Below are 27,934 nucleotides of genomic sequence, written 5' to 3'. Positions count from 1 at the left end.
AGGAGACAGCTGGGATACTTACTAAGAACAGATCAGTAAGCATTGGCTGTGGGCTGGCCATCTGGACAAAAAAGAGGGAAGTGGCAAAGATGACACTGAAGTGAGGCTTTCCTGATAGCCTAGGCTGAGGGAAGGTGATAACTGATTTAGCAAGATGAATTGGACAGAGATGGTGAAAAGGGCCGGAGAAGGGAAGGGAAAGGAGTGTGGGGTGATCCCTTACAAGGGTTTTTTCTATAGTGTATAGTGAGAGATGATGATGGCTTTATTTGGTTGTTGGTTGTAAAAAGAGAAAAAGAAAACATTAGATTTTAGTTTGAATGCTGTCTTTTACAGGATGGTGCCAAAATTCATTTTGGTATGTATTGTTTGGGTGTAACTTTTCTTTTTATCAAGTTTTCAGAAGTATGTGTATGTATTTATGGCAGAAGAATTGAAGTGGCTCTAAGAATGTATCTTAGGCCGGGCACGGTGGCTCGAGCCTGTAATCCCAGCACTTTGAGAGGCCGAGGCGGGTGGATCACAAGGTCAAGAGATCGAGACCATCCTGGTCAACATGGTGAAACCCGTCTCTACTAAAAATACAAAAAAAAAAAATTAGCTGGGCATGGTGGCATGTGCCTGTAATCCCAGCTACTCGGGAGGCTGAAGCAGAATTGCCTGAACCCAGGAGGCAGAGGTTGCAATGAGCCGAGATCGCGCCATTGCACTCCAGCCTGGGTAACAAGAGCGAAACTCCGTCTCAAAAAAAAAAAAAAGAATGTATCTTAACTGCATAATTTTCCATTTGACTGCAGGCAAGTAACTTAGTTTTTTTTTTGTCTTTTTCACTAGGACTTGGAAGAACAAAGTCGGTTGATAGCTGCTTCCAGTAGACCAAACCAAGCCAGTAGTGAGGGGCAGTTTGTTGTCCTTAGCAGTAGCCAGTCAGAAGAGAGTGATTTGGGAGAAGAAGGAAAGAAGAGAGAGTCAGAAGCATAAACTTACACTTTTTGATCTTCCCCTTTGGAATTTGACAGTTTCTGTGGTGAAATGGCACAAGGTAACAACTATGTGGAAATATCAAGGAGGAAACTAAGCTTTATATTTGCTTATTTGTTGTAGCTACATTTAAAAAAAAAATGGATTGAACTTGATGACTTAGGTTTGCATTGATCTTTTTTCCCCACCTTAAACATAATGTACTATGCATTAACATCTAAAGGAAACCTGCTCATCTCCCTGAAGTAGACTGCTGAGAAATTGCTCAAGAATTTTTTCCTTCAAATTGTGAACTTTTGAATCTTGCATTGTAATTGGCTATGAAAAATCATTTATTCTTCAGGCTTAGACATTCATGGTTATGGTCCTTTTCTTTCATTAGGAAAATTTTGCTGGCAATGAGGAAGCATTTAGCTGAAAAAGTTTAAAGCCCTTTATACAGAGAATTCTACAAGTTTGCAAATATTTTAACAATATTAATGTGCAATAGAACTTTTATAAAATAATTAGATTTTACACTTAAGGTTTCAAATTGTGGTAGGTGGTACTGTTGATCTCAGGGCACTTTCTGGGATTGCTCACATTTCTCTAAGGTACTGCACCTGATGCCAGTAGAAAGAAGCTTAAGTGTCTTCAGTTGAAGATTGATAGACCCCCTTGGCATTTTATTATCATATTCTTAGTTCTCAGGTTGGAACTTCAATTACTGCTGCAGAGCAGTGGTGGTTAAAAATAAGATATTGGAATTTATTAAAAGATTTTTGTTGTTCACATATATTTTAGATTAGGAATGACAAGTAAAGACATTGCTATGGAGTGATACATTGTATTTTCTGCATTGTGTGAAATAGTTTTTACTGAAAGTCAAGTGACATTTCAAAAGAAGTTCTGTAACAGTTACATTTCATGCTTAAAGTAAAAATTACCAGAGTTTAGTTTAGAAAATGTAATCTTATAAATTTCAGACTTATAGTCCCAGTATTTTCATAATCCCATGTTTTGATAAAGTATGGAATTACCACTTTATATCCACAAAGACAAATAACTAATGTATGAGAATAGAATAATTTACACTAATTATTGTAAATATGTCTACTCTTCAAATGAGTAAAAGGTCCAGAAAGATTGAAAAGGAACTGAATGCCTAGGATAGTATAAGAGAAGTTGACCAAGGAAGGATTTAACCTGGTGCCAAGGTTAAAATAACTTTTCCCTGTTGCCTATGTTAAACCTACTGTCTATGTTAAACCTTAATTTCTACTGTCTATGTTAAACCATAATTTTTCTGTAAACACATTTTTAACATTGCTAATAGAAATTATGTTTTCATGTGTTTCACGTGAAAAAGTATATATACACACACATATATACACAATATAGTGTGTAAAATATTTTACATAGTCACACATTTACAAATTTTTCAAGAGGTTAGCCACTAAGACTAATAATTTTACAAGGGGAAGGAAACCCCCTTTTTTTTCCTTTGATATACAGTTTTTCTTCTTAGTTCTGCATTAGAAATGGCATCTGTTTTAGGTCTCAAAATATAACTCGGTTGTTTCATACTGTAAATGTACATTGTTTTCTATAGGAATAGGATAGATGATATATAGGCTCATGATAGTCCTTTGATCCATGTGCCAAATGGGTGTAATGTTTATTTACTGACACCTTATGTTACCAAAACATACAGTAAAAAAGTAGAAATTTATGAAGTACTTTTTGATAAAAAGTTTATTTTGTGCTTACCAAAGGGAATGCTTTCACAGTAGTGTATCAGTTCTTTTGTTGAAGTTGGAATTTCTTCTATTGCCAGCACTTTCATGGCAAGTCCTGTGTTTAAGACCTTTGGAGACTAGAGCTTTCTGTTCCATTAAGTACTATAAATTGTCACTTCGCTTAGTTCAGATGAAGTCTGTTACTCTACACGGAAGGTGGTCATCAGTAGGAGGCAGCTTTACTAAGCTGGTGCTTTGCATGGTAGCAAGTGCTGCCCTTTGTTAGCACCCTGGGTCATAGTGTAGGCTAAAGTTAAGGGCACTGGCAGACTTAGGGATGCTGGACAGACCTGTAGTTCGTTTTAAGTCATGTTCACAGGAATTTCTACAATAATGCACCCATGTCCATAGGTAGAACAAAGTGCATTCCAATGCTAAATAGAAGTTATGAATGGGTTTAACAATTTTAGATGATTCAACTTCTGTTCCATTACTTACTATTGAATGATATGAACTATTCCATTACTGCAAAGATTTAAGTATTTGTTTTAATAAGCTTTTTGTTATTTAAAGGCTGCCCATGGATTTCTGCCTAGTGGTAAAGCTGATTATTATCCTCCTTTGAAATCCCTTCTAGATCTTGAGATGCTTGGAAAGTAATTGGATTAGATTTTGCATATCTTTTCTCACACTGAGTTAATGTTTTTAGAAATCACCAAAACTGCTTTTTTAAAAGAAAAGATATTAAGCCTGCCTACTTCTATGATGCATTCTGTTACTTAAATGAACAGTACATTTGTAACTATTGCAATGAAGTCAGTAGTTAGGAAACCAGTTATTCCTTATACCTTTAAAAATTTTGAAAACTTGCTAAGAGAATAAAGCTGTTACCTTAAATAGAGTCCTGGCCAAGCACAGAGGTGCACACCTGTAATCCTAGCACTTTGGGAGGCTGAGGCAGGTGGATCATGAGGTCAGGAGTTCAAGACCAGCCTGGCCAAGATGGTGAAACCCTGTCTCTACTAAAAATACAAAAAATTAGCCGGGCATGTAATCCCAACTACTCCAGAGGCTGAGACAGAGAATTGCTTGAACCAGGGAGGCGGAGGTTGTAGTGAGACAAGATCATGGCATTGCACTAGCCTGGGTGACAGAGTGAGACTCCATTATCTCAAAAAAAAACCAAACAAACCAGAGTCCCTAAAGCTACCCTAGTTTTTGCCACATCTGCAGTGATTATTTTCAAAAGAATCCTCAGGCTCCACAATCTAGGGGCATTCTAGGGATGACAAAATCCTATATGGTAAAGGCATCTGAGTTAACTTTGCATTATATTTAGGAACCATAGTATTTAAAATTTGAATCCTATTATCAATGCTGAGAGATCCTAAGAGCTAGTATATTGTAAAACCTGCCACCTGAATAAAATGAAAATATTAATGTTGGTTTTCAACCTCTTAGCATTCAGATTGTATTTTAAATATTTAAACATACCAATTGTAGCAAGCAACGCTTTATTTTTAGCAAGTTTGGTTTACTCTTCTCCCATGAGATTTCGTTTTTCTATGTTAATTAGTAATACATAAAGATTTGAAACTGGAACTATATTATACTTTTTAACCAATCTCTGTGGCTTCACTCATATGAAATTTACTTCAGTTAATATGAGACTGGGGATTAAGTTGTAACTAATGTGCAAAATTGCTTTGTTTATTTGATGATTTTGTAATGTAAGTGAATTGGTTAATTTTTATTTCACTGACACTCTTAATCATGCAGTGTACAATTTAAAATCATGCAATGTTTCACTTTAGAATTGGATTTGAAGAACTCAGCTTTTTGTGATCATGGTATACATGTGGGATGGAGAACTTATTTTTTCATTTTGTCACAATAGGTATTTACTGACAAGGCTTCAGGAAAAAAGTTGTTAGAAGATTTTTTAATGTATAATAAAGTCCATGATTTTCGTACAGTGTTTTTTGTATGAGATATTTGATACTCTGAACTTTCTCAAAGTAATTTCAGATATTTGTAAAACAGTTGGACATCTTAATCTGTTACAACATTGTAAATTATACATCTAGCCCAACTACAATTCCAGAGCAGCTAAAATGAAAAAAAAAGTTGTCACTTTATTAGGAAAAGTTTGTTACAGAAGCAAACTAATCCATCACTGGTGACTTCTTTTAGCAAAGGAAAAAGACTTCGTTAATTGATGTATACTTGCTACTGTTGGGTCCTACTCACAGAAATTCCTCTAATTTAAAGGGGCAGATTATTGTGCATACCAGTATAGTTTGGATCTAGAATTTTTAATACTAATGCATATTCGTCCCATGTGCTCTCTCTAGTTTCTTATGGGAATTAGTTCTTTACTTCTGGGATTTAATGTTTCATTTTGAATTTCACAGAAATTTATATACACCTTTAGAAGGTACAGGAGCTAGATGAAATTAACTTTAGAATTATATAATTTATCTGATATAAGTGCATGTATAGTGTAAATATATTTCTATATTGAAAGATATGTAATCAGTTATCAGCTTGATTTTAAAAAATAACTTCATATCAGCTATATAAATTTTTTAATGTAAAAAACCTATAAAAATAATTTAAAGTCTGTGCTTACTGAAATAGTCTACATAGCCATTTATCCCTACACCAGAAAAAATTATATAGCTTCAGTTTCCCTAATTCTAATGGATTCTATCTAATTTTATCTAATCCCTAATTATAATTAGATAAAATGGATTATCTAATTCTTTTAAAAAGTACCAAGACTAGACATGTAAACATCAAGGCTATAGCTGACTGGGCTGTAGTGAAAATGGACGTTATCATTTTACCTGTTATCCCTGTTGATATGGCTTCTAAATGTGGCTCAAGTATGGTGGAATGAATGTCTTTTTCATTTCTTTCCTCACTTTCCACACATAGAAATGTATACTTACATGCAGGTCTGGCACAGTGGCTCATGCCTGTAATCCCAGCACTTTGGGAGGCCAAGGCAGGCAAATCACTTGAGGTCAGGAGTTTGAGACAGCGTGACCAACATAGTGAAACCCCATCTCTACTAAAAATATAAAAATTAGCTGGGTATGGTGACACACACTTGTAATTCCAGCTGCTTCAGAGGCTGAGACATGAGAATCGCAGGAACCCAGGAGGCAGAGGTTGCAGTGAGCCAAGATTTCGCCACTGCACTCCAGCTTGGGCAATAGGTTTCTCAGAAAAAGAAACCTATGCTTACATGCAGTATGAAATATATAGAAATAAAAATCTGCCATCAGTGAGCCCCTTCATATTCATTTTCAGGCTTGGTTCAATACAGAAACCATAAGCCGTCATTCATTTGAAAACACTTGTAATCCCAATTCCAGTGATCACATTAACCAGTAAATGATCAGCCATAGCCAGGGTTTTGTGGAAAGAAGGGACACATGTTTCTCATTAATAATGAAATTTGAATTGAGGGTTCTGTTTCAATTAGCTGAATTACCCTATCTCTGTACTTGACTTTACAAAGAAACTGTAATAGACACTAAGCTGGTATTGGGACTTTTACACAAGAACAGCAACTGCTAAGTCATGTACTAGGGTCAGTATATATTTAGTTCAATCACTGTGATGTACAGTAGGTCTCCTTATTCATGGTTTCCCTTTTTGTGGTTTCAGTTACTCATGGTCCAAAACTATTAAAAGGAGGCCAGGTGTGGTTGCTCACACCCGTAATTCTAGCACTTTGGGAGGCTGAGGTGGGTGGATCACCTGAGGTCTGGCATTCGAGACCAGCCTGGCCAACATGGCGACACCCCCATCTCTACTAAAAATACAAAAATTAGCCAGGCATGGTGGCACATACCTGTAATACCAGCTACTCAGGAGGCAGAGGCAGGAGAATCACTTGAACCCAGGAGGCAGAGATTGCAGTGAGCTGAGATTGGCACTCAAGCCTGGGTGACAGAGCAAGACTCCATCTTAAAAAAAAAAAAAGTATTAAAAAGAAAATTTCAGAGATAAATAATTTATGAGTTTTAAATTGCACACCATTCTGAGTAACATGATGGAGTTTCTCACCATCCCACCTTGTCCTGCCTGGGACCTGAATCATCCATCTGTCCAGTGTATTAGCACTGTAGGGCATGCGTGTACAGTCGTATGTCACTTCACAACTGGCTTAAAGATGGGGATACCTACTGAGAGATGTGTTGTTAGGTGATTTTTGTCATTGTGCAAACATCATAGAGCCACTTATACAAATCTAGGTGGGACGGTGTACTACACATCTAGGCCATGTGGTTTACAGCCTATTGCTCCTGGGCTACAAATATGTACAGCATGTTACTGTTCTGAATAGGCAATTATAACATATGGTAAGTATGTATATAAACATAGAAAAGGTATGGTAAAAATACAGTATTATAATCTTATGGGACCACCATCACATATGTGGTCCACTGATGACTGAAACATTGTTCAACGACAGTAGCTGTATAGGAACAAACATAGTATATATAGGAAAAAACATAGTATGTATAGGGATCTGTACTATCCCCTTTTTCAGGCATCCACTGAGGGTCTCGGAACATATCCTCAGAAGATAAGGAAGACTATTATATATATACTCGATAAAAAAGATACTGTAATGAGTTATCTTGACTTGTCAGAAGTGCCATCTATTATTTTGAGCATGTAGACACTGGATTTGTGCACTTAATATAAGATCAGTACAGAATTAGAGCTAGTATATTTCAGTTAATTGAAATTTTTACTATTTGGGTTTTATTTTTTTTAACTGCCTTGAGAATACTAGTCATTTATATGTTGAGAGGCTATGTTCAAAGCTACTTTTTAAGAAAATTTTCTTTTAGAGATGTCTTGCTCTGGTCACCCAGGCTGGAGTGCAGTGGTGTGATCACAGCTCACTGCCGCCTTGACCTCCCATTGCTGCCCAAGCAGTCCTCCTGCCTCAGCCTCCTACACAGAGGTACTTTTTAAAAATTGCATTTTAGGTATTGGGGTACATGTAATGAACATGCAAGATTGTGGCAGTGTGATTTGCTGCCTTCCTCCCCTTCACCTAGAGATAGCATGGGGAGAAATGCCAGCAGAAGTACTTTTTAAAAGACTTAGACTGCATTGAGATTTTAGTTGGCGGGTAAAAAAATATGAATCATACATAAGTATGAAGCAAAAAATATGAATCATACATAAGTCAAATTTTAAGGAATACAGCTGCAGAATTATACCTTTTCCATTAGAATGGTTTGATTACCAGGTTCCTGTAAAAATTCCTTGTCCATAAAGGTCGTATTCTTCGTAAAGGACATATGCTTTTAGACGATTGGGTAATGGAAGAAATGACACGAAGACAGGGCAGCACAAATGTAAACGTCCCATGCACTTCCGGATCTTTAGGCGACAAGTGTTTTAGGGAGCGAGGGTTTGCTAAAAGGAAAAGGCACATTATCCAAAGAAAAAAAATCACTTATTTTTTAGTATCTTAGGGTTTTGTTAGCAAATGTATTTGAGAGCATTTTATTTGCTGTGATTAAATGGCAAAGTCAATAGGGAAACAATTTTTCATTTCACATTGCAATCCTTATCCAGTGCCATGTCAAATTAGAGTCCAAACACTGGCATCCATTGTAGATCTGGCCTGTGAGATCTAAAGTTCTTAAATCTGCATGTGGCCAGGTGTGGTGGCTCATGCCTGTAATTCCAGCACTCTGGGAGGCCAAGGCGGGTGGATGACTTGAGGTCAGGAGTTTGAGACCAGCTTGGCCAACGTGGTGAGACCCCATCTCTACTAAAAATACAAAAATTAGCTGGATGTGATGCCCGCATGCCTATAATGCCAGCTACTCAGGAGGCTGAGGCAGGAGAATCATTTGAACCCAGGAGGCAGAGGTTGCAGTGAGCTGTGATTGTGCCACTGCACTCCAGCCTGGTTGACACAGTGAGACTCTGTCTCCAAAAAATCTGCATGTTTTAGCCCCCCCAGGGACAGGCTAGAAATTGAAGATTACCACCCAAGGGTAAATAATCTGAAATAAATTATTAATTTGTCTTACGTGCTACTTTGAAAGAATTTGGTTTGAAGAAGGTCATTTGATACCCTCTACAGATGTAGCTCTTAGCTTTTTCTCATCCTTGCTTTTATTGCCATATCATAGCTTTTCATTCCTGTGTCATAGCGTTCTTTGGTAGCCATGGTTAGCTATATAAGTAGTTATCTAACAGATTTTATCTCCTTGGAAAAGGTAATAAATACAAATTAAGTGTAGTTAGTAATAGTAACATTTTTAAAGATAGGAACAGTATTTTTCTGGTTTAAGTCCAGCATTTAACTGGAAGAGAAGGGTATTCTAATTCTAAAACAACCAAATAAGAATACAATTAGTATTTTTGTAAAAAGTCTTCTACAAGGATACTCACTTAAGATAAAATGTATTCCTAGGGCCGGGGGCGGTGGCTCACGCCTGTAATCCCAGCACTTTGGGAGGCTGAGGTGGGTGGATCACGAGGTCAAGAGATCGAGACCATCCTGGTCAACATGGTGAAACCCCGTCTCTACTAAAAATACAAAAAATTAGCTGGGCACGGTGGCGCGTGCCTGTAATCCCAGCTCCTCAGGAGGCTGAGGCAGGAGAATTGCCTGAACCCAGGAGGTGGAGGTTGCTGTGAGCCGGGATTGCGCCATTGCACTGTAGCCTGGGTAACAAGAGCGAAACTCCGTCTCAAAAAAAAAAAAAAGATAAAATGTATTTCTGACCAGATCCCCTGTTTTTGGAGCACAGCTTTCAACTTTTGAACAGATCCGAACTTGATCAACATAATCAAGCATCACTCGAACAACCTTTCCAGAGGGATGTTGCAGCCATGACAAAGTTATTATTTCACAGAACTGAGGGAAAGAGTCAGAATTATAAAAGTCAATGAGAAACATTCATCAATGGTTTAGCATAGTAGTCAAAGGAGATGTGGTGTGATGAAAGCCAAGAGGGAAAAATGGCTCAAAAACGGAGGGATAATAGTAGCCAACTGTACTTATTCTGATTAATTTTTCATCAGAAAAGTCATCAAAGGAAATCATTTAATCAGTTGCTTCACTTGTGAAACTTCGTCACATTGCTAGGCAGAGTTAAATCACTTTTATCTCTGTACTCTTTCTGTTTCTTTTACATCTTTCTACTATTGTGTTTGTTTTTATCATTATTATTTTATCATATCATTTATTATATACTAGGATCTTTTCAACCAGCTTCTGGAGAGAATGGATGTAGTCTATATATTGCTATAGTTCCAGGGCCACAAATAATGACTGTAAGGGAATATAGCCAATACTGTGGACTTACCTTAGTATCTTTGATAACTGTAGACGTCCAGCCTTCAGAAGTATAGGAAGGATGGACTTTGTCCCCATGAAGGCAATCAAAACATCACTGTGTCATATCCGTAGTTCAGCAGCATCCTGAGCATGACTTCATCTTTCAGTATGTATTGCAGTGCCGATGGGAAATGTAAAGGGTTAACTCTGCAGAAGTAATGGACATTGGCCCCATGCCTTAGCAGCAGACTGATCAGCTCGTAGTTGCCCATCCTGAGGGCTATCTGGAGGCAGTTAACCGGGTCTTGATTAGGCAGAGCTCCAGCACCCAGAAGCAGCTTGACTGAAGAGAGGTCACTGTTTGATACAGCATATTACAAAGCTGACTTCCTGTGGTCATCGTAGTGTTTGCGAATTCTCCGATACAACATGACGTTCACATCAAATCCAGCTTGGATTAGGAGCTCCAGGCACTGAGCATGTGCTCCTGCTGCTGCGCAGTGAACTGGACTGATGCCACTTTTTTGCTTCATGGCAGCGAGATCTGTAACTGGAATCTTTAGAGCTCTGAAAAAGAATTTCAAAATTTCAAAAGGATTTCAACATTGTTTTTAAGATGTAGCACTAACTTGTTTATTATCGTTTTAGATTAATACTAGATAGTATCAATATTCAGATGGCACATTTAGAACCCCCAACCAAAAATAAAAGCATAATTTCTTTATCCAGAAGCTCCGATACCAAGTAAAACTGAATGGAATTACTGTCAGGCTATAAAACTCAGAATTAGCCCAGAGACCTGAGGCTTCCCATATTGCCTAAGTAGCTGAGAAAAAAGTTTTATATCTCTTTGGTGGCTTCAGAGGATGCCTGGTAAAGCCATTTCTAGCTCTTCCTAGTTGAAAAGAGTTTCTCTTTTTTTTTTTTTTTTTTTGAGACGGAGTTTTGCTCTTGTTACCCAGGCTGGAGTGCAATGGCGCGATCTCGGCTCACGGCAACCTCCACATCCTGGGTTCAGGCAATTCTCTCCTGCCTCAGCCTCCTGAGTAGCTGGAATTACAGGCACGCGCCACCATGCCCAGCTAATTTTTTGTACTTTTAATAGAAACGGGGTTCACCATGTTGACCAGGATGGTCTCGATCTCTTGACCTCGTGATCCACCCGCCTCGGCCTCCCAAAGTGCTGCGATTACAGGTGTGAGCCACCGCACCCATCCGAGTTTCTCATCTTTAAAAGGTATGTTTAGGTTTTGGGATCAGTGATAAAGACAATAGAGTTTTTAGAAGCAGCTCAAAATAAAAGATAGCTATTTTTATTATTTATAATAATGTAATTGAACTTACAGTAAGTGGCCCCTGTGAGCTGCCACATGGATGGGCAGGTGGCCTGAATTCTTAGGGATGTTGGCATCAGTTCCATACTCCAGTAAGAGAACCACAGCATCTGGATTTCCTCCACTTGCTTCAAGTAAGATGGAAGAACAATCAGAGGCCTGACCATGAGCATTAGCTTCTAATAGGAGAAAGACTCTTGTTAATGCAAAAATTGTTTTCCACTGTATTTAAGCAATTTAAAAAATATATTACCATCACCAAAAAGCAATTAGTGAGTATGGACTTCAGCAAAGCACCAAGAATCAAAGAAAATATATACCTCCTGCTCTCAAGCAGCTTATAAACTAGTTGGGGAAGAAAAAAATGGCAGTTTCTAAGCTGTAAATAGGTTGGTTTTTGAAGTAATTTGATGTTTGTTTGTTTGGAACTTGAAAATTCCAGTAGAAATACTGTATAAAAGTTGCTTTTATTTCTAGATCAGCCTATAAAAGCCACTTAACTCATAACACACATATAGGATGGTACTAACAAATCTATTGAACTGTAACACCATTCCATCTAATGATACCCTTTTGGTGAAAAAGGGCATTTGTTCTGTTTTAGCTTGTTCGTAGCAGACCATAGTAAGAGACATTGTAATTGTTTTAAATTGAAGTTAGGAACTGTGAATAGCCAAAGAGATACGTTGTAGTACAGTTATTGGTACCAATTATCCTTTATCCAAAATGCTTGGGACCAGAAGTGTTTCAGAGTTCAGGGAAAAATAATATATATTTGCATTATACTTAGAAGTCAAATCCAGAAATTCGAAATCTGAAATGCTCCAGTAGGAATTTCTTTTGAGCATCATGTTGGTGCTCAAAAAGTTTCAGATTTTGATTTCAGACTAAGAATGCTTAACCTAAACCCTGTACACTAAGTGTTTTGTGAGTTGTGTGAACAATAAGCGTACAGGTGCAGGCAAAAGGTCTTCTAGAAGATCTAGGGCTGGGGTTGTGAGGGGAACTGGGAGATGAAGGAGAAAACAGTTTGGGTCAGTTGTATAAGGCTTCTCAATAAAATGGGCTCTGAAGAAAGAGTAGCATTTAAAAGTTGAGGAGAGCATTCTGAAGCTCATATAAAAAAAGGTGTAGTGACTTTAACACAGACTCCATAAGAGTCATCAGGGTACAGTGGCTGCCTTAAGAAGTCTGATAAGCCTGTTTATTGAGTGCCCACTATGTCCTGGTTCCTTCATGTGTATAATAATTTTTAAACTTCACAACAATGCTCAGCAGTGGGTGCTAACAGACTCATTTTAAAGATGTAGAAACTCATTGAGTTTAAGAGACTTCCCCAAAGATACACAGCTAGTAAGCAAGATAGTCAGGATTTATACACAGGTATTCTAGACCCAGGGCTTATATCTGTGACGCCATATTGCCACTCTAGCAATGTGATTTGCTAGAGTGGTAACATGATTTGCAGGGTGGTAATGTGATTTGGAATCAGATGTACCTTGAAATTCTGGCTCTGTCATTCACTATCTATGTCACTTGGTGCAAATTACTGTGTAAGGGAGTCACTTAAAGGAAATGCTCACTCACTGAGGTCAGTTGATGCTGGTTTCTTTGCAGGGTAAAAGCTTTAACATCTGTTGCCTCTCCTCTTTCTCTGTATTTTAATCAATGATCTATACAAAAGGTTACTCTTTCCTCAAAGATGAAATATCCCATTCTTTTGTTAGTCCAGCTAATGACTTTAGACATTTCTTATATTGATAATTTAAAACATCTTACTTAAAATGTCTTATGGCCATTGATTAGAACCTAGCCTCTCCTGTATACCACAGGCAAGATTTAGATATGTCTGAAAAGCAAAGGTTGGGTGCAGTGGCTCACGCCTGTAATCCCAACACTTTGGGAGGCCGAGGCAGGTGAATCACAAGGTCAGGAAATTGAGACCATCCTGGCTAACACGGTGAAACCCTGTCTTTACTAAAAATACAAAAAATTAGCTGGGTGTGGTGGCATGTGCCTGTAGTACCAGCTACTCAGGAGGCTGAAGCAGGAGAATTGCTTGAACCCAGGAGGAGGAGGTTGCAGTGAGCCAAGATCGCACCGTTGCATGCCAGCCTGGGCAACAGAGCAAGACTCTGTCTCAAAAAGAAAGAAAGCACAAGGCTGTTCTTAACATAGGAGTCTCTGCCATCTAGAATACTGGAGACCAGGACCATTTATGGTTAAAGAACAAATAAGACTTCTAGACATAGGGAGGAGAATAAAGAAGATAATCCTATTATTAAGACTTTAAAAAATCTTGATAAAAGTTTGCTTTGAAAAAAAGCTTTAATTGATCGTACCTTGCTTCATCTAACAGTATCACCAATGGAGCTCTCCTCGAAGACAGTGAAGGCCAAAGTTCTCTGAGCCAAGGGTCCCTGCCAGTTAAGTCAGGATTCAAAAGGCCACAGCTACAGAGCTGAGGATGGGTGGGAGCATGTTTGAAGGGAAGTCCTGCAACTGGCACCATCACTGACCTACAGTTTCCTCAAGTACAAAATGAGGATAATACCCACCTCACAGAGTTTTTAAAGGGTTATGAGGCAACATGGGTGGTTTAGTCCTTCTTGCTTAGACAGTACCCAATAAATTGAAGCTGCTTTCCCCTTCTCTTGGTGTTTGGCTTGTTACTAGAGTGAAGAACTGAGACCCAAAGAGAAGAAATCGGGAAGAATTTCTTAATATCTAAAGCCATTTGGAAACTGATTAAACTGCCTCATGATTTAGGCTTAGGCAAAGGTAATGTGTAGAGGATGTTGCAGGGTCTTTGGCTTTATGATTCTAGAAAAGGACAACAACACAAAAAAGTTAAAAAACCACCACCCTCTTAGCACAGTGAAGGAGTAAGTAAAAGTAACCTGCATCCACTTTGGGGAAATTATGTCATACCTAATAAAAAAATTTAGTCTTTATATTAGTCTCAGTAATCACTATTAACCTGTAATTTTTATCAAACATTTATATTAGGCATAAATAAAATGTTAGCTTTTATTATTTTGAAGCTCTCCATTAAGAGGAGAACACCTGGATCCTGGTACCGTTATTGTGCTGACCCTAACAGAAGATCTTGCCTTTCCGCAGTAACATTTCCATGATTTCAGTGTGTCCACTTTGGGCAGCAAGAGCAAGAGGAGTGAATCCATACATGCTCCATGGGTCAGGGTGTGCCCCAGAAACAAGCAGAAGCTTCACCATGTCCTCTCTGCCCAGTTTGGCTGCTTCATGGAGAGCTGTCCTCTCGTTGGCACAACGCAGATTGACATCTGCTCCATAGTTGATCAGCAAGGCAGCTGTGTCATAGGAGTCACATAGCACAGCTGGGAAATGAGAAGTGAGCTGGGTGTGTTCAACAGGAAGTTAAGAGCAGAGTAGCATATCTGCAAGTGTCCTTCAGGCTTTCTCAAGTTCTTCCCGCTGACTCCCAGACCCCAGCATTCTGTGTTTAGGAAACAGATTGTGAAGTAAGACCTCTGTCAAATAATATTGAGAGTGTTTTTTTACATCAACGGACTATTTGTTTTTCTGTAATCCATGAGTAATTATTCATTGTCTGCCTATGTGGACAATTATTGTCTGCTTATGTGGTTGAAACACAATTCTAAATTTTTCACTTACCTTTATTTTTTCAAGGAAATGGGAACTTAAGTATTCAGTACAGTCCTGGAAATGTTTGTAACTGCTTTAAGAAAAAACAAGACAGCCCAGCCTCTGAAACGTGCCAAAAATAAAAAATTTAAAAAGCAACAGAACCTACCCCAGAAAATGAATGACCAAAACATAATTTAAATATGCATGTCTGGTGGGAGTGGTTGAGGCCATAGAAAATGATAGTTTTGCCTATCATTTCTGCATAGCACACTTTGGCAACACACCAAAGTTTGTTGTGCAGAAAGCCCCTTAAGGTTTTGTAAAGAAAATGATTTTGTAGTTTAAAAAATACCAATAAAAGGCTTGGGAAGACTCTGTGTGTGTGTGTGTGTGTGTGTGTGTGTGTGTGTGTGTGTGTGATATATATATATATATATATATTTAGATATATATATTTAGATATATATATTTAGAGTCTCATTCTGTCATCCAGGCTGAAGTGCAGTGGTACAATCATAGCTCCCTCCAGCCTTGAACTCCTGGGCTCAGGCGATCCTCCTGCCTTAGCCTCCCAAGAAGCTGGGTCTACAGGCATGTGCCACCATGCCTGGCTAATTTCTTTAAAAATTTCTGTAGAGATGCAGTCTTGCTATGTTGCCCAGGCTGGTATCAAACTCCTGGGTTCAAGCAATCTTCCTGCCTCAGCCTCTCAAAGTATAGAATTACTGGCAAGGCTCACCCTGGCTGCTAGGGACCCCCTGGCTAGGGGACTGTGCTCACAGCCAGGGTGGGCCTGGGGGCTGCTACGGGCCCTCTGGTGGGGGCTGTGGGCTAGCGTGCTGTGCATAGGTACATAGTTTTCACCTATTTCTACATGTCTACATAATTTAATAATGTGCACATATTTGTACTCATGTACATATGGTGTTATCACAATAATATATGTACATAATATGTACACAATACATATGTACCTAATGTGTACAATATGTACTTTTATTGTGATATGCATTATATATATATTGTGATTATATGTTATTGTGATTATATATATATCACTGATATTTCAAGAAATGTACATATTGTACACATTATGTACCTACGCATTGTGTACACATTATATAAATATCAAGGTACATATTGTACCTATTATATACATTTATTGCAATATGCCAATAAATGTACACATTATGAGTACATTCTGGGATATTATTTTTAGTATATTAGATGGAAATTACTCCTGTTATCAAAGTGGATATGCACCCATGTGTGTACATATTTTACATGTGTACATATTGTGCATATTATGCACTCGTGTACAGATGGTACATATCTACACAATGTGTACATATATGTACATGTGTACTTGTACATATCTACATACTGTGCACACTTATGTACATGTGTATATATTGTACATCTGTACATGATGTACATGTGTACATATTGTAATATCACAATAAATGTATATGTACATAATGTATATGATATGTACATTTATTTTGATATGTATTACATATGTATTGTGATTATATATGCTGTTGTGATTACATGATATCATTGTGATATTACAATATATGTACATATTGTACACACTATGTACATACCTATTGTGTACATATTATGTACATATAAGTGTACATATTGTACAGATTATGTACATTTATTGTACATCTGTATTGTGTACACATATGTACATCACAGTAAATGTACATGTGGTACATATTATATACATTTATTGTAATATCCCAATAAGTGTACACATTATGAGTATATTCTGGGATATTATTTTTAGTATATTAGATAAAAATTACTTCCAATATCAAAGTAGGTATACACCCATGTGTGTACATTTTGTGATATTATCCATCATATCCTAAGTAGGTATTACTCTCATTGTGAAAGCAAGTGTACACTCTGTTCCAATATCACAGGCAATGTACAATGCTTCTGTGATGTAGTTCCTAATATCCTGGGGACAGGGGATGATTATACCCTGAATATCGCAGGAAGTGTACACCACCACTGTAGTATTTCTTTTTTTTTGAGATGGTATTGCTCTTGTTGCACAGGCTGGAATGCAATGGCACAATCTCGGCTCACCACAACCTCCGCCTCCTGGGTTCAAGCAATTCTCCTGCCTCAGCCTCCCGAGTAGCTGGGACTACAGGCGCGTGCCACCATGCCCAGCTAATTTTTGTATTTTTAGTAGAGATGGGGTTTCACCTTGTTGACCAGGATGGTCTCGATCTCTTGACCTCATGATTCACCTGCCTTGGCCTCCCAAAGTGCTGGGATTATAGGCATGAGCCACCGCGCCCGGCCTAGTATTGTTTCTAATATCCAAAAACGGAGAGGATATTACTCCAAATATCTCAGGAAGTGCACAAGCCCCCAGGGATATTGTTCCTAATAACTAGGGAATTACAGATGATATTACTCACAATGTGACTGGAGCTGTATGCCGGTCCTGTGATATTGTTCCTAATATCCAGGGAAGGAGAGGATGTTCCTGCCCATATGGAAATACTCTGAATATGGCAAGAGGTGTACACCATGCTCTGATATGGTCACTAATGTCCATTAAAAAAAAAAACAACTATATCGAATTAAACATTGCAAGGGTGAAACCCTTCCCTGTGCTTTCAATTCTAATGTCAAGGAGGGTGAGGTGAGGATGACATTTTTGTCAATATCACAGAGGTGTAACTAGAGCTAGTGTTATTGTGCCTAATGTTTAAAAAACCCAGAATAACATTATCATCTCCCTATGATATGGTTCCCAGTATCATATTACACCACATTTTTAAAATAGCTGGTCTCTAGCAGCCAGGGTGGGCCAGGGGCCTCTGGCAGGGGCTGTGGACACAGCTCCTTAGCTAGGGGTCCCTAGCAGCTAGGGCGGGCTGGGGGGCTGCTAAATACTGTGCATATGTACGTAGTTTTCACCTATTTCTACATGTGTACATAATTTACATAATGTGCACCTATATATACACATGTACACGTGGACATATGGTGTTATCACAATAACTGTATATGTACATAATGTGTACATAGGTACATTTCTTGTGATATGTATTATACATACATTGTGATTACGTATGTTATTTTGATTATATATATGATATCACTATTTCAATAAATGTACATATTGTATGTGTTATGTACCTACGTATTCTGTACACATTATATAAATATAAATTTACATATTTTACAGATTATGTACATTTCATCTACATATGTATTGTGTACACATATGGACATCACAGTAAATGTACATATTGTAGATATTATGTACATTTATTGCAATATACCAGTAAATATACACATTTTGAGTACATTCTGGGATGTTATTTTTAGTATATTCAATAAAAATTACTCCTATTAAAGTGTTTATACACCCATGTGTGTACATATTGTACACGTGTACATATTGTGCATATTATGTACTCGTGTACAGATGGTACATATCTACACAATGTGTTCATATATGTACACACATATTTACATGTGTGCATATAGTACATATATACATAATGTGTACAATATGTACATTTACCGTGATATGTATTATATATAATGTGATTATGTTATTTTGATTATATCATTGTGATATTACAATAAATGTACATATTGTACACATTATGTACATGTGTATGTGTATACATTATATACATATAAATGTCCATGTTGTACACATTATTTACATTTATTGTACATATGTATTGTGTACACATAAGTACATCATAGTAAATGTATGTATGGTACAGTTATATACATTTTTTGTTGTATCCCAATAAATGTACAGTTTATGAGTATATTCTGGGATATTATTTTTAGTGTATTAGATAAAAATTACTTCTAATATCAAAGAGGGTATACACCCATGTGTGGACATTTTGTTACATTATCCGTCATGTCCTAAGTAGGTATTACGCTCATTGTGAAGGCAAGTGTACACTCTGTGATTGTTCCAATATCACAGGTGGTGATATTGGAATGCTTCTGTGGTATAGTTCCTAATATCCTGGGGAGAGGGGATGATTATACACTGAATATGGCAGGAAGTGTACACCACCACTGTAATATTATTTCTAGTATCCAAAAACGGAGAGGATATTACTCCAAATATCTCAGGAAGTGCACAAACCCCCAGTGATGTTGTTCCTTATATCTAGGGAATGAGAGATATTACTTACAATGTGACTGAGGCAGTACACCCGTCCTGTGATATTGTTCCTAATATCCAGGGAAGGAGAGGATGATGTTACTGCCATATGGTAATACTCTCAATATGGCAAGAGGTGTACACCACGCTCTGATACGGTAACTAATGTCCACAGAAAAAATAATTATATTGAATTAAATATTGCAAGGAGTGAAACCCCCCTGTGATTTCAATTCTAATGTGTATAGGGGCGAAGATGATATTTTTGTCAATATTGCAGAGGTGTAATTAGAATTAGTGTTATTGTGCCCAATATAAAAATAAAATTAACATTATTTTCTTTCTATGATATGGTTCCCAGTATCATATTACTTCAATTTTTCTAAATAGCCGATATGTAGCAGCTGGGGGAGGGGGCCGGGGTGCTGCTACTCGCCTGTGGCAGGGGCTGTTAACACAGCCCCCTAGCCAGAGAGTTTGTAGTGTACAATGGGGGCCGCAGTGATATTAGTCGCCCTCTGGTGGGGGCTGTGTGTATAGCCCCCTAGCCAGCAGGTTCATAATATCCAGGGGGGCCAGAGGGATATTACTCCCCTTCTGACGGGGTTGTGGGCACAGCCCCTTAGCCAGAGGGTTCATAATATCCACGGGGGGCTGGAGGGATATTGCCCTCTGGCGGCGGCTTGCTCTGGGTGTATACTTTAAAGAGATATGTCGCCTAATATCAACGTTGCATGGGTATGGTTTTTCTATATTTTAAAGAGATATTACTCCTAATATCTTAGTTGTAGAGTATGTTTCAACACGTTTTTATCTTGTTTGTGATATTCAGCATGTCATTACTCGTAATATCAAAGTATGTGTAAAGTATTTGTGTACACCCTGTGATATTATTTACATCTTAGGGAGAGATACTTCGAGTCACGGGTATGGCCACTCCTCTGTGATATGGTTCATAATATTCAGGGGGAACCCGGGTGATATTACTCACCCTATGGCGGGTGGTTGATGTGGGTGTACATTTTAAAGTGATATTACTCCGAATATCACCGTCGGGTTGATATGGGTGTATATTTTAAAGAGATATTACTCCTAATGTCGTAGCCGATGTAGAGTATATTTGAACACTTTGTGATATTATTTGTAATATCTTAGGGAGAAATCTTACTTGTAATATCAAAGAGGGCAAGGCTGCTCCTGAGGCCCCTTCACCTGTGCACTCACTCCACTCTTTCACCTCACATCTTTAGGGTGCACCCAGGCTCTTCAGGGAACTTCAGGTAAGTAGGGAGGCCGGACCTGAGGATTTCTCAGTCAAGCAAAGCAGATGAGTAAATGAATCATTATAATTTTGTATTGAAAATCTATAATAGGTACACACAGTGTGTCCATGAAGTGCCAGAGAGTAAAAGACAAACCCTGCCTGGAGAAGTGGGGGATGCTGAGCAGGGAGTTGACATTTAAATAAGTTTTGATGAATGCTCAGGGTAGAAAAGAAAACAAGAATTCTAGGGTAAAGAAATCACGGGCCGGGCACGATGGCTCACGCCTGTAATCCCAGCACTTTGGGAGTCTGAGGCGGGTGGATCACGAGGTCAAGAGATCGAGACCATCCTGGTCAACATGGTGAAACCCCGTCTCTACTAAAAATACAAAAAATCAGCTGGGCATGGTGGCACGTGCCTGTAATCCCAGCTACTCAGGAGGCTGAGGTGGGAGAATTGCCTGAACCCAGGAGGCAGAGGTTGTGGTGAGCCGAGATCATGCCATTGCACTCCAGCCTGGGTAACAAGAGCAAAACTCCATCTCAAAAAAAAAAAAAAAAGAAGAAGAAATCACGTTAAACACACAAGGGCACATGGGAGAACATGATTTTTGAGAAATCTGTGAGTGGGTAGGTATGACTAAATGCTAAAGTGTCCTGAATGTAGGTTAGGAGGAAACAGAAGATGAAGAGGGAAAATGAATTCTGATGGCAAAGGTCTATGGGGTTAGGTCTTCTCTTGCAGACAATGTGGAGACCTTGGACATTTTTCATAATGAGAGCTGTTTTGGAAAGACCTTCCTTAGAATACTCTGACAAGCATTGTCTGTATCAAGGCCTTCTGTGCACATGTATTTCTTCCTAATTTGTAAACTCTTTCAAGTCAAGGCGGCACCTGTCTTAGTTTTCCTTTCCTGTAACTTTTCAATATACTTTTTATACTTACATTAGGTTGGACTGAATTGAAACCACAAAATACTATGAAATGATGGAACATAACAGCTATATTTATGTTAAAGACATATTTAAGACAAAATATTACTTTACATATTCTATTATGGAAATTAAACAAGGATGTATTCATTCTAATGCCTCATAGGCACATGCATTTTAGAACATTATACTTAGGCATTCAAAAACAGCCTGAATTTGAAGGTGTTTTCTTATGTGATAATTTTATATGTCGACTTCACTGGGCCATGAGATGCTCAGATGGCTATTAAAGCATGATTTCTGGGTGTGTCTATGAGGATGTTTCTGGAGAAGATGAACGTTTGAATCAGTGGACTGAGTGAAGATCATGGGCTGGCCTTGTCCAATCTTCTGCAGGCCAGAAGAGAGCAAAAGGTGGAGGAAGATTGAATTCCCTCTCTGCCCAAAAATGGGGCTGGAACACCAGTTTTCTCTTGCCCTTGACTTTCCAGCTCTCAGGCCTTTGAACGAAGCCATGGGCTTTCCTGGTTCTTCACCTTGCAGATGCCAGGCTGAGGGACTTTACTGCTTTCACAGTTACTTGAACCAGTACCTCACAGTAAATCTCACTGGAGCCCTTTCTCCAGTCTTCAGAGAGAAGGCTGTCTGTCCGGCACAAGAGCAAGCTGTCTGAGCCTTGCTGTTTGAGCTGGAAAGGGCCTTATGAGAGAGAGTCTGTGTTACAGAGTTCACATTCTATGTTCAAGAACAGGCCATGTGTCTTCTTCCCTGTTACCCTAACCTCTCCCAACCCCCAATCCAAGTCTGAAGTTGTGGGAGTCTGGGTGCAGTCACACTGGTGTTGAGGAGGGGTGTGAGGTCACTGCAGTCTCCTCAGGTAATCAATGACAGCCAGCCAGGGCCACAGCAGCTATGGAGGAAGCGCCTTGCCTGAGGAGCCATGCTTTTCATCATCTGGTTTCTAGGGATCTCCGAACTCTGCACCTTTGAAATGGGCTGCTTTATCAGGCATTTTCCAATTTTCTTTGTCCAGTAATCTTCATTTCATCTCAGACTTCACAGCAGAAAATGGTCTGCAGAGATTTTCCTGTGAATCTCAATTCTTGGGTCAAACCTAATGTAAGATCCAATTTCTAATCAGTCTGGCAACTGATCACTTTCTCCCAAGACTAACCTACCTCCTGCCTTCCTCTGTTCTGGCCAACTCTCTGCCACCAGGAACTCTGGTTATGTCTCCTGCAGAACCACAGAGCAAGAAAATGCTGAAAGCTGGATCTGCAGCAGAAGGCAATTGAAAGGCAGTGTGGTCACAGTGTTCTTTATATGGATGGCATGGGGTTGGTGCATGCATTTATACAGTGAGTCAGCTCATTTTGAAAAACTCTTCCATGGGAAAAGACAGTGCTGGAGAAGCAGCAACAGGACTAACAAGTACAACTTTTTATATGCCAATCATATCTTAAAAAGACTGAGACTTATGACAAAAATAGAGAAAGAAAGCAAAAAGGAAAGGAAAAAAGAAAGAAAGAAAAAAAAGAACATACCCCTGGGGTGAATTCCAGGCACCAGGAGTGGCCGTGGTGGATGGGCTCAGACCAATCCTCAACAGAAGGTGCTAGGGAAGACCCCAGAGCTGCCCTACTAGGTAATGGCTATGGGAAGCTGGCCCTGATCCCAGAGTTCCCAGTGCCCTCACAGTTTGTTTACACAGGACACCCCTAACACACCAGTCTCATAAAAAGAGGGAGGTTCTTGAAGAGCACCCAGGTCCCTCCAGGCCACCCAGGAGTCAGTCTGAACCTGCTGTCTCCTGCTTGTTCCCCCTAGCTCCTCCAGGGTCTGCCTCCAACACCAGCTTCATGCGACCTTTGATGTCTCAGGGCTTCCATGTCCTCAGCTGTGAAGTTGTCTCTTGTCTTTCTTTCCCTCGATGTTGGACAGTTTCAAATACCGTTGCACTCAGAATTCAATTTGCAACTCTTCCATAGGGATACCTTCAGGGATACTGGCTGGTAGCTGCACCCCTGAGCCTTCTTGCTGGGATGCTTCTTCTAGTCCTTTCTTGGGATCTGAATTTTACCCTTGACCTCTGTTTTTTGTTCACTAAATGGTTCACTGAAGTGGGGTCCTAGAGAGATTTTTCAGCTTTCACTTATTTCTCAGTTGCCTTTGAAGAAATATCTGGAATCGATCAAGAAAGCACACTTGTCATAAATCAGCAACTTTTTAAATGCATTTTTTTCTTCTAAATAGACTTTTTTAGAAAAGTAAAATTAAGTGGAGAGTTAAAATTAATTGAGCTCCTGTTACCTCCTCCCCTCACACAGCCTCCCCACCATCAACATCCTCCACAAAGCACAGCATTTGTGACAATCAATGAGGCTTAGTAGACATCCTTGTCACCAGATTCCATCATTTACATTCGGGTTCACTTTGCGTGTAATTCTATAGGTTTGAACAAGTACAATGATGTCTATCCACCATTACAGCATCATGCAGAGTGGTTTCATGGCCCTAAAAATCCTCTGTGTTTCACCTGTTCATCCCTCCCTCCCAGCTAACCCCTGACAACCACTGGTCCTTTTACTGATGCCATAATTTAGCCTGTTCCAGAATCACACAAGTAAGTACGCTTTTCAGGTTGACTTCTTTCCTTTAAGAACATGCATTTGTCCCGGCGCGGTGTCTCAAGCTTGTAATCCCAGCACTTTGGGAGGCCGAGGCGGGTGGATGACGAGAGATTGAGACCATCCTGGTCAACATGGTGAAACCCCGTCTCCACTAAAAATACAAAAAATTAGCTGGGCACGGTGGTGCGTGCCTGTAATCCCAGCTACTCGGGAGGCTGAGGCAGGAGAATTGCCTGAACCCAGGAGGCAGAGGTTGCGGTGAGCCGAGATCGCGCCATTGCACTCCAGCCTGGGTAACAAGAGTGAAACTCCATTCACTCTTGTTCAACAGTTAAGTTTAAATATAGGGAATTGGGCACTGTGTTGAATGTCTCATTATTAGCACATAAGTGATCTTAAATAAATGTCGAGTGCATTAGACACTGTTTTTTTTTTTTTTTTTTGAGACGGAGTTTTGCTGTTGTTACCCAGACTGGAGTGCAATGGCACAATCTCAGCTCACTGCAACCTCCGACTTCCGGGTTCAAGCAATTCTCCTGCCTCAGCCTCCCGAGTAGCTGGGACTACAGGAGCGCACCACCATGCCCAGCTAATTTTTGTATTTTTAGTAGAGACAGGGTTTCACCATGTTGACCAGGATGGTCTTGATCTCTTGACCTCGTGATCCATCCACCTCGGCCTCCCAAACTGCTGGGATTACAGGCTTGAGCCACCACGCCTGGCCAACACACCTTTAATGGTTTAAAATGGTATTTCAATTTTTCCTTCAGTTTGTATGCTCTGCCAGCTGTATGCTTCCTCTGCACGTTTCCAAAGTGAAGAAAACGAAAAAATCTTTTTTTCTAATACTGTATTAATAGAGAAATCTATATTTTTGGATTAATATTCTTTAATAAGAAGCTAACTCAATAGGTTGCTCTCTAATTGATTACAATTCCCACTGGAACACTTCCCCAGGTTGACGGAAGGTCCAGGTGTTTTTCTTATTCTTCCTTCCATCCTCTATTCAGTTTCAGTTGAGAATCTAGCAAACTAAGATTACATTGACCACTCGATTTTAGGCAGAAAGGGATTGCATTGGTTAGTTCAACTGCCTCCTTTTCAAAGAAACTAAAGCCCACGGACCGATTTACCAAAGTGGGTGTATTTTTCTTATCTGCGCTGTCCTGTTGTTCAAGATCCGGGACTAGTCATAAAGCAAATGGTAGCTGATGGGAATTTCTGGAATGGGTTTAGGTGTGAGGAAGACAAAGGTCTAGTGGCAAGGTCAGCTCTGGAGGTAGGTTACTTGGATTCCAATCTACTTAGTTGTGTGTTCTTGGGCAAATTACATAACTTTTCCGTGCCTCATTTTATTTGAAAGATGGTGTATATGGTGAGGATTATTGAGTATTCTACCAAAAGTATTAAAACATTTGGTTAAACTACCAGAAAACACTATTTTTACCTGAATCACAAACTGTCAAACCCTTAAGTCTTGAGCTCCCAAGGGGAATTAGGAACCCTCCTGTGGCGTTCCTCTTCTAAAAGTCTGCTGAACGAAAGTTGATGTTACATTTTCTTTCCTTCTTTTTTTTTGAGACAGAGTTTCGCTGTTGTTACCCAGACTGGAGAGCAATGGCACGATCTCGGCTCACTGCAACCTCTGCCTCCTGGGTTCAAGCAATTCTCCTGCCTCAGCCTCCTGAGTAGCTGGGACTACAGGCGTGCACCACCATGCCTAGCTAATTTTTGTATTTTTAGTAGAGACGGGGTTTCACCTTGACCAGGATGGTCTCGATCTCTTGACCTCGTGATCCACCCGCCTCAGCCTCCCAAAGTGCTGGGATTACAGGCTTGAGCCACCGCGCCCGGCTTCATGTTGCATTTTCAAAGAGCTCAAATGGATTACTTTTATGAAGTTTGGGGCAAATGAATTACACATATATATGACCCTCCCTCAACACCCAGAAGGTATGTGGACACGCTGAATTCAAAAGTCTGAGGGTGACTGTGCTCAGGAGGTGAAGGGATGCTTAGAACCCACCTCTTTGAGGAGGAAGGCAGGACGTTCAATAAGATCCGCTGGCGACCAAAGAACTAAACTTTAACGCAACAAAGGTAAGTCGGTCTCCCTGAGACCACAGGCGTCCAACCCAGGAACACCTCGCTCCGCCTGGAAGGCCCAGGTGCAGCTGGAGGGGGACTGAAAGGGTCAGACCACCGGATTGTTCTCAACTTTGGGCTTTTATACAGCAGTTTCGAAGACAAAGGGGCTTTTCAGCTAGGTTTGGTTCACCATCCCCCTCCTCCCAGGCCCAAGCTTGGTCCCCAATGTCCCCAGCAGTGCTTGAGATGTCCCTCACTTCCCTCCTTTTTGGGGGTGGGGGCAGTGCCCACTCCTAGGTTGCCTGCTGTCCTTCCTAGAGAGAGGTGGATGGCCGTGACATTCCAGGGAGAACAAAGGGAGGGGTAAGGGGGCAAAGACGCCCTTCTAAAGTTTCACCCCGGAAAGGCATCCCACTCCGCCCGCGAGGTGCCCTCAGGGCTACAGCCTTCGCGCGAGCCTCCTCCCTTCTCCCATCACCTCGGCACGAGGGAGGGGAGCTGTGCGGCCGACGCTCTCTGATTGGCTGCCGCCTCAGGGTTACGCGCCGCGATTGTGCCGTGGGCGGCCGTCGGCGCCTGCGGTGCGCAAGGTGGGGAACCGGCTTTGGGAGTTGCTGGAAGTCGGAGGCGGGGGAGCGGTCACTGGCAGTGAGCGCGGGCGGCGGCTGGACGCAAAGTAGAGAGCAGTCCCTCGTTTAAGCCTTTCCGTCGTCCTCCGGCACCGCCAGTACCACGGACTCCACCCTGCCACGGCCCCTCCGCGATGCGGTGCAGCTGCCACTAGACCAGGTGGGTTCAGGTACCGCGAGGCACCCAGGCGTCGGGCACGCGCCCTCGCCGCCCTTTGCGGCGGTGGTGCCGCCAGACCGGGGTCCTGGGATAGGGGTGGGGACTGGGGCCTGCCCCTGCTGGAAGGGAGGGGAAGACAAGCCTGTCCCGGTGACCTCTCGCTCCCGCCGGTCTCCTCCCTGCCTCCGCGGCGTGCGCCCCAGACTCCCATCCACCGCCCAGGCCCGGGGTGGTCGCGTCGGTGCCGGCGACAGCCCCGGGGAGGGTCTTCATGTAGACTTGAGGGTGTGCGTGCTGGTCCCTGCCCTCTGCCGCAGCGGGGCTGGGACTCAGCCGTTCGGTCCCTTCGGGTGCACAGGCTGGGATGTAGACGGAGTGGAAGGCTGTGCTGCGGGGAGGCCGGCGTGGTGGTGCCTGCCCGGCGGGTGCTCTGAACGACCCCCGGAAAGGCTGAGGCGTGGGTCTAGGTGTGAACGGTGCATTAGAGATGGCGTCAATGGGTGCGAGGGGCACAGAGAAGCTTAAGTGCTACTGCACTTTGGGGAGAGTTTACATTGTAGTGTGGTTTAAGGGAGACAGAGGCAACAGTTTCCGGGAATGCTGAGGTTATGAAGAAAAGTGAGAGGGAGTTATCCCCAGGATTCTAGCTGAGAAAGTTGCAGGCTTGTAGATAGAAGCAGCCACCCTTACCTCTTGGCCCAACCCTCAAAAAAGCACTTGGCAGTGTTCAGGGAAGGGTGGCATTTAAATGAGGCCAATTGAGTTTGATGGTTAAAGGACCTAAGGATTACTGAGAAATCAACAATAATGTGACTGGAAAAGCAGCGCCATTTTTATTCATCAAAGAAAGCTTGGAAGTATTTTGTTGGGAGAATTCAGCATAAGATTTAAGGAAGTCGTTGATGCCGGGTGTGGGAGGTAGTTAGGTGATTGTTCTAGCCCCAAACTAAAGGTAGTTGACTTTGGAAATTTCGCTTACAATTGTTTGTAGCGTGCTTAACCTAGAAGTAAGTGTCTGCACTTTACAAGGGATACTGGTTCACTGTCCTTAGCTGGAATGTGC

At 40.7% G+C, this 27,934-nt stretch overlaps 2 protein-coding genes and 1 long non-coding RNA gene across 9 annotated transcripts in view; 2 read left to right on the top strand and 1 right to left on the bottom strand.

The window, feature by feature from the left end:
• APPL1 (adaptor protein, phosphotyrosine interacting with PH domain and leucine zipper 1) overlaps positions 1-4,672 on the top strand; it is a 46,845-nt gene extending 42,173 nt beyond the window's left edge. Inside the window, exon 22 of the mRNA XM_002758469.7 lies at positions 835-4,672. Coding sequence (XP_002758515.1) covers positions 835-981 — 147 coding nt within the window. The 3' untranslated portion in view covers positions 982-4,672. The remainder of the gene's footprint in view (positions 1-834) is intronic.
• Positions 3,628-27,934, top strand: part of LOC108588354 (uncharacterized) — a 160,536-nt gene continuing 136,229 nt past the window's right edge. For all 7 annotated transcript variants that reach the window (XR_013527565.1, XR_013527564.1, XR_013527563.1 and 4 more), the window contains exon 1: positions 3,628-26,871. This is a non-coding gene — a long non-coding RNA (uncharacterized LOC108588354). The remainder of the gene's footprint in view (positions 26,872-27,934) is intronic.
• ASB14 (ankyrin repeat and SOCS box containing 14) lies at positions 7,974-14,717 on the bottom strand. Its single transcript, XM_017964986.4, is given in 8 exon segments — positions 7,974-8,127; positions 8,129-8,150; positions 9,437-9,512; positions 9,514-9,609; positions 10,061-10,145; positions 10,147-10,599; positions 11,377-11,545; positions 14,480-14,717. Coding segments are annotated over 8 exon segments (1,179 nt in total). The 5' UTR covers positions 14,604-14,717.

Source organism: Callithrix jacchus, chromosome 15 (genome assembly GCF_049354715.1).
Source record: "Callithrix jacchus isolate 240 chromosome 15, calJac240_pri, whole genome shotgun sequence".
Taxonomy (NCBI): domain Eukaryota; kingdom Metazoa; phylum Chordata; class Mammalia; order Primates; family Cebidae; genus Callithrix; species Callithrix jacchus.
This window is presented reverse-complemented; position numbering and strand designations above follow the sequence as displayed.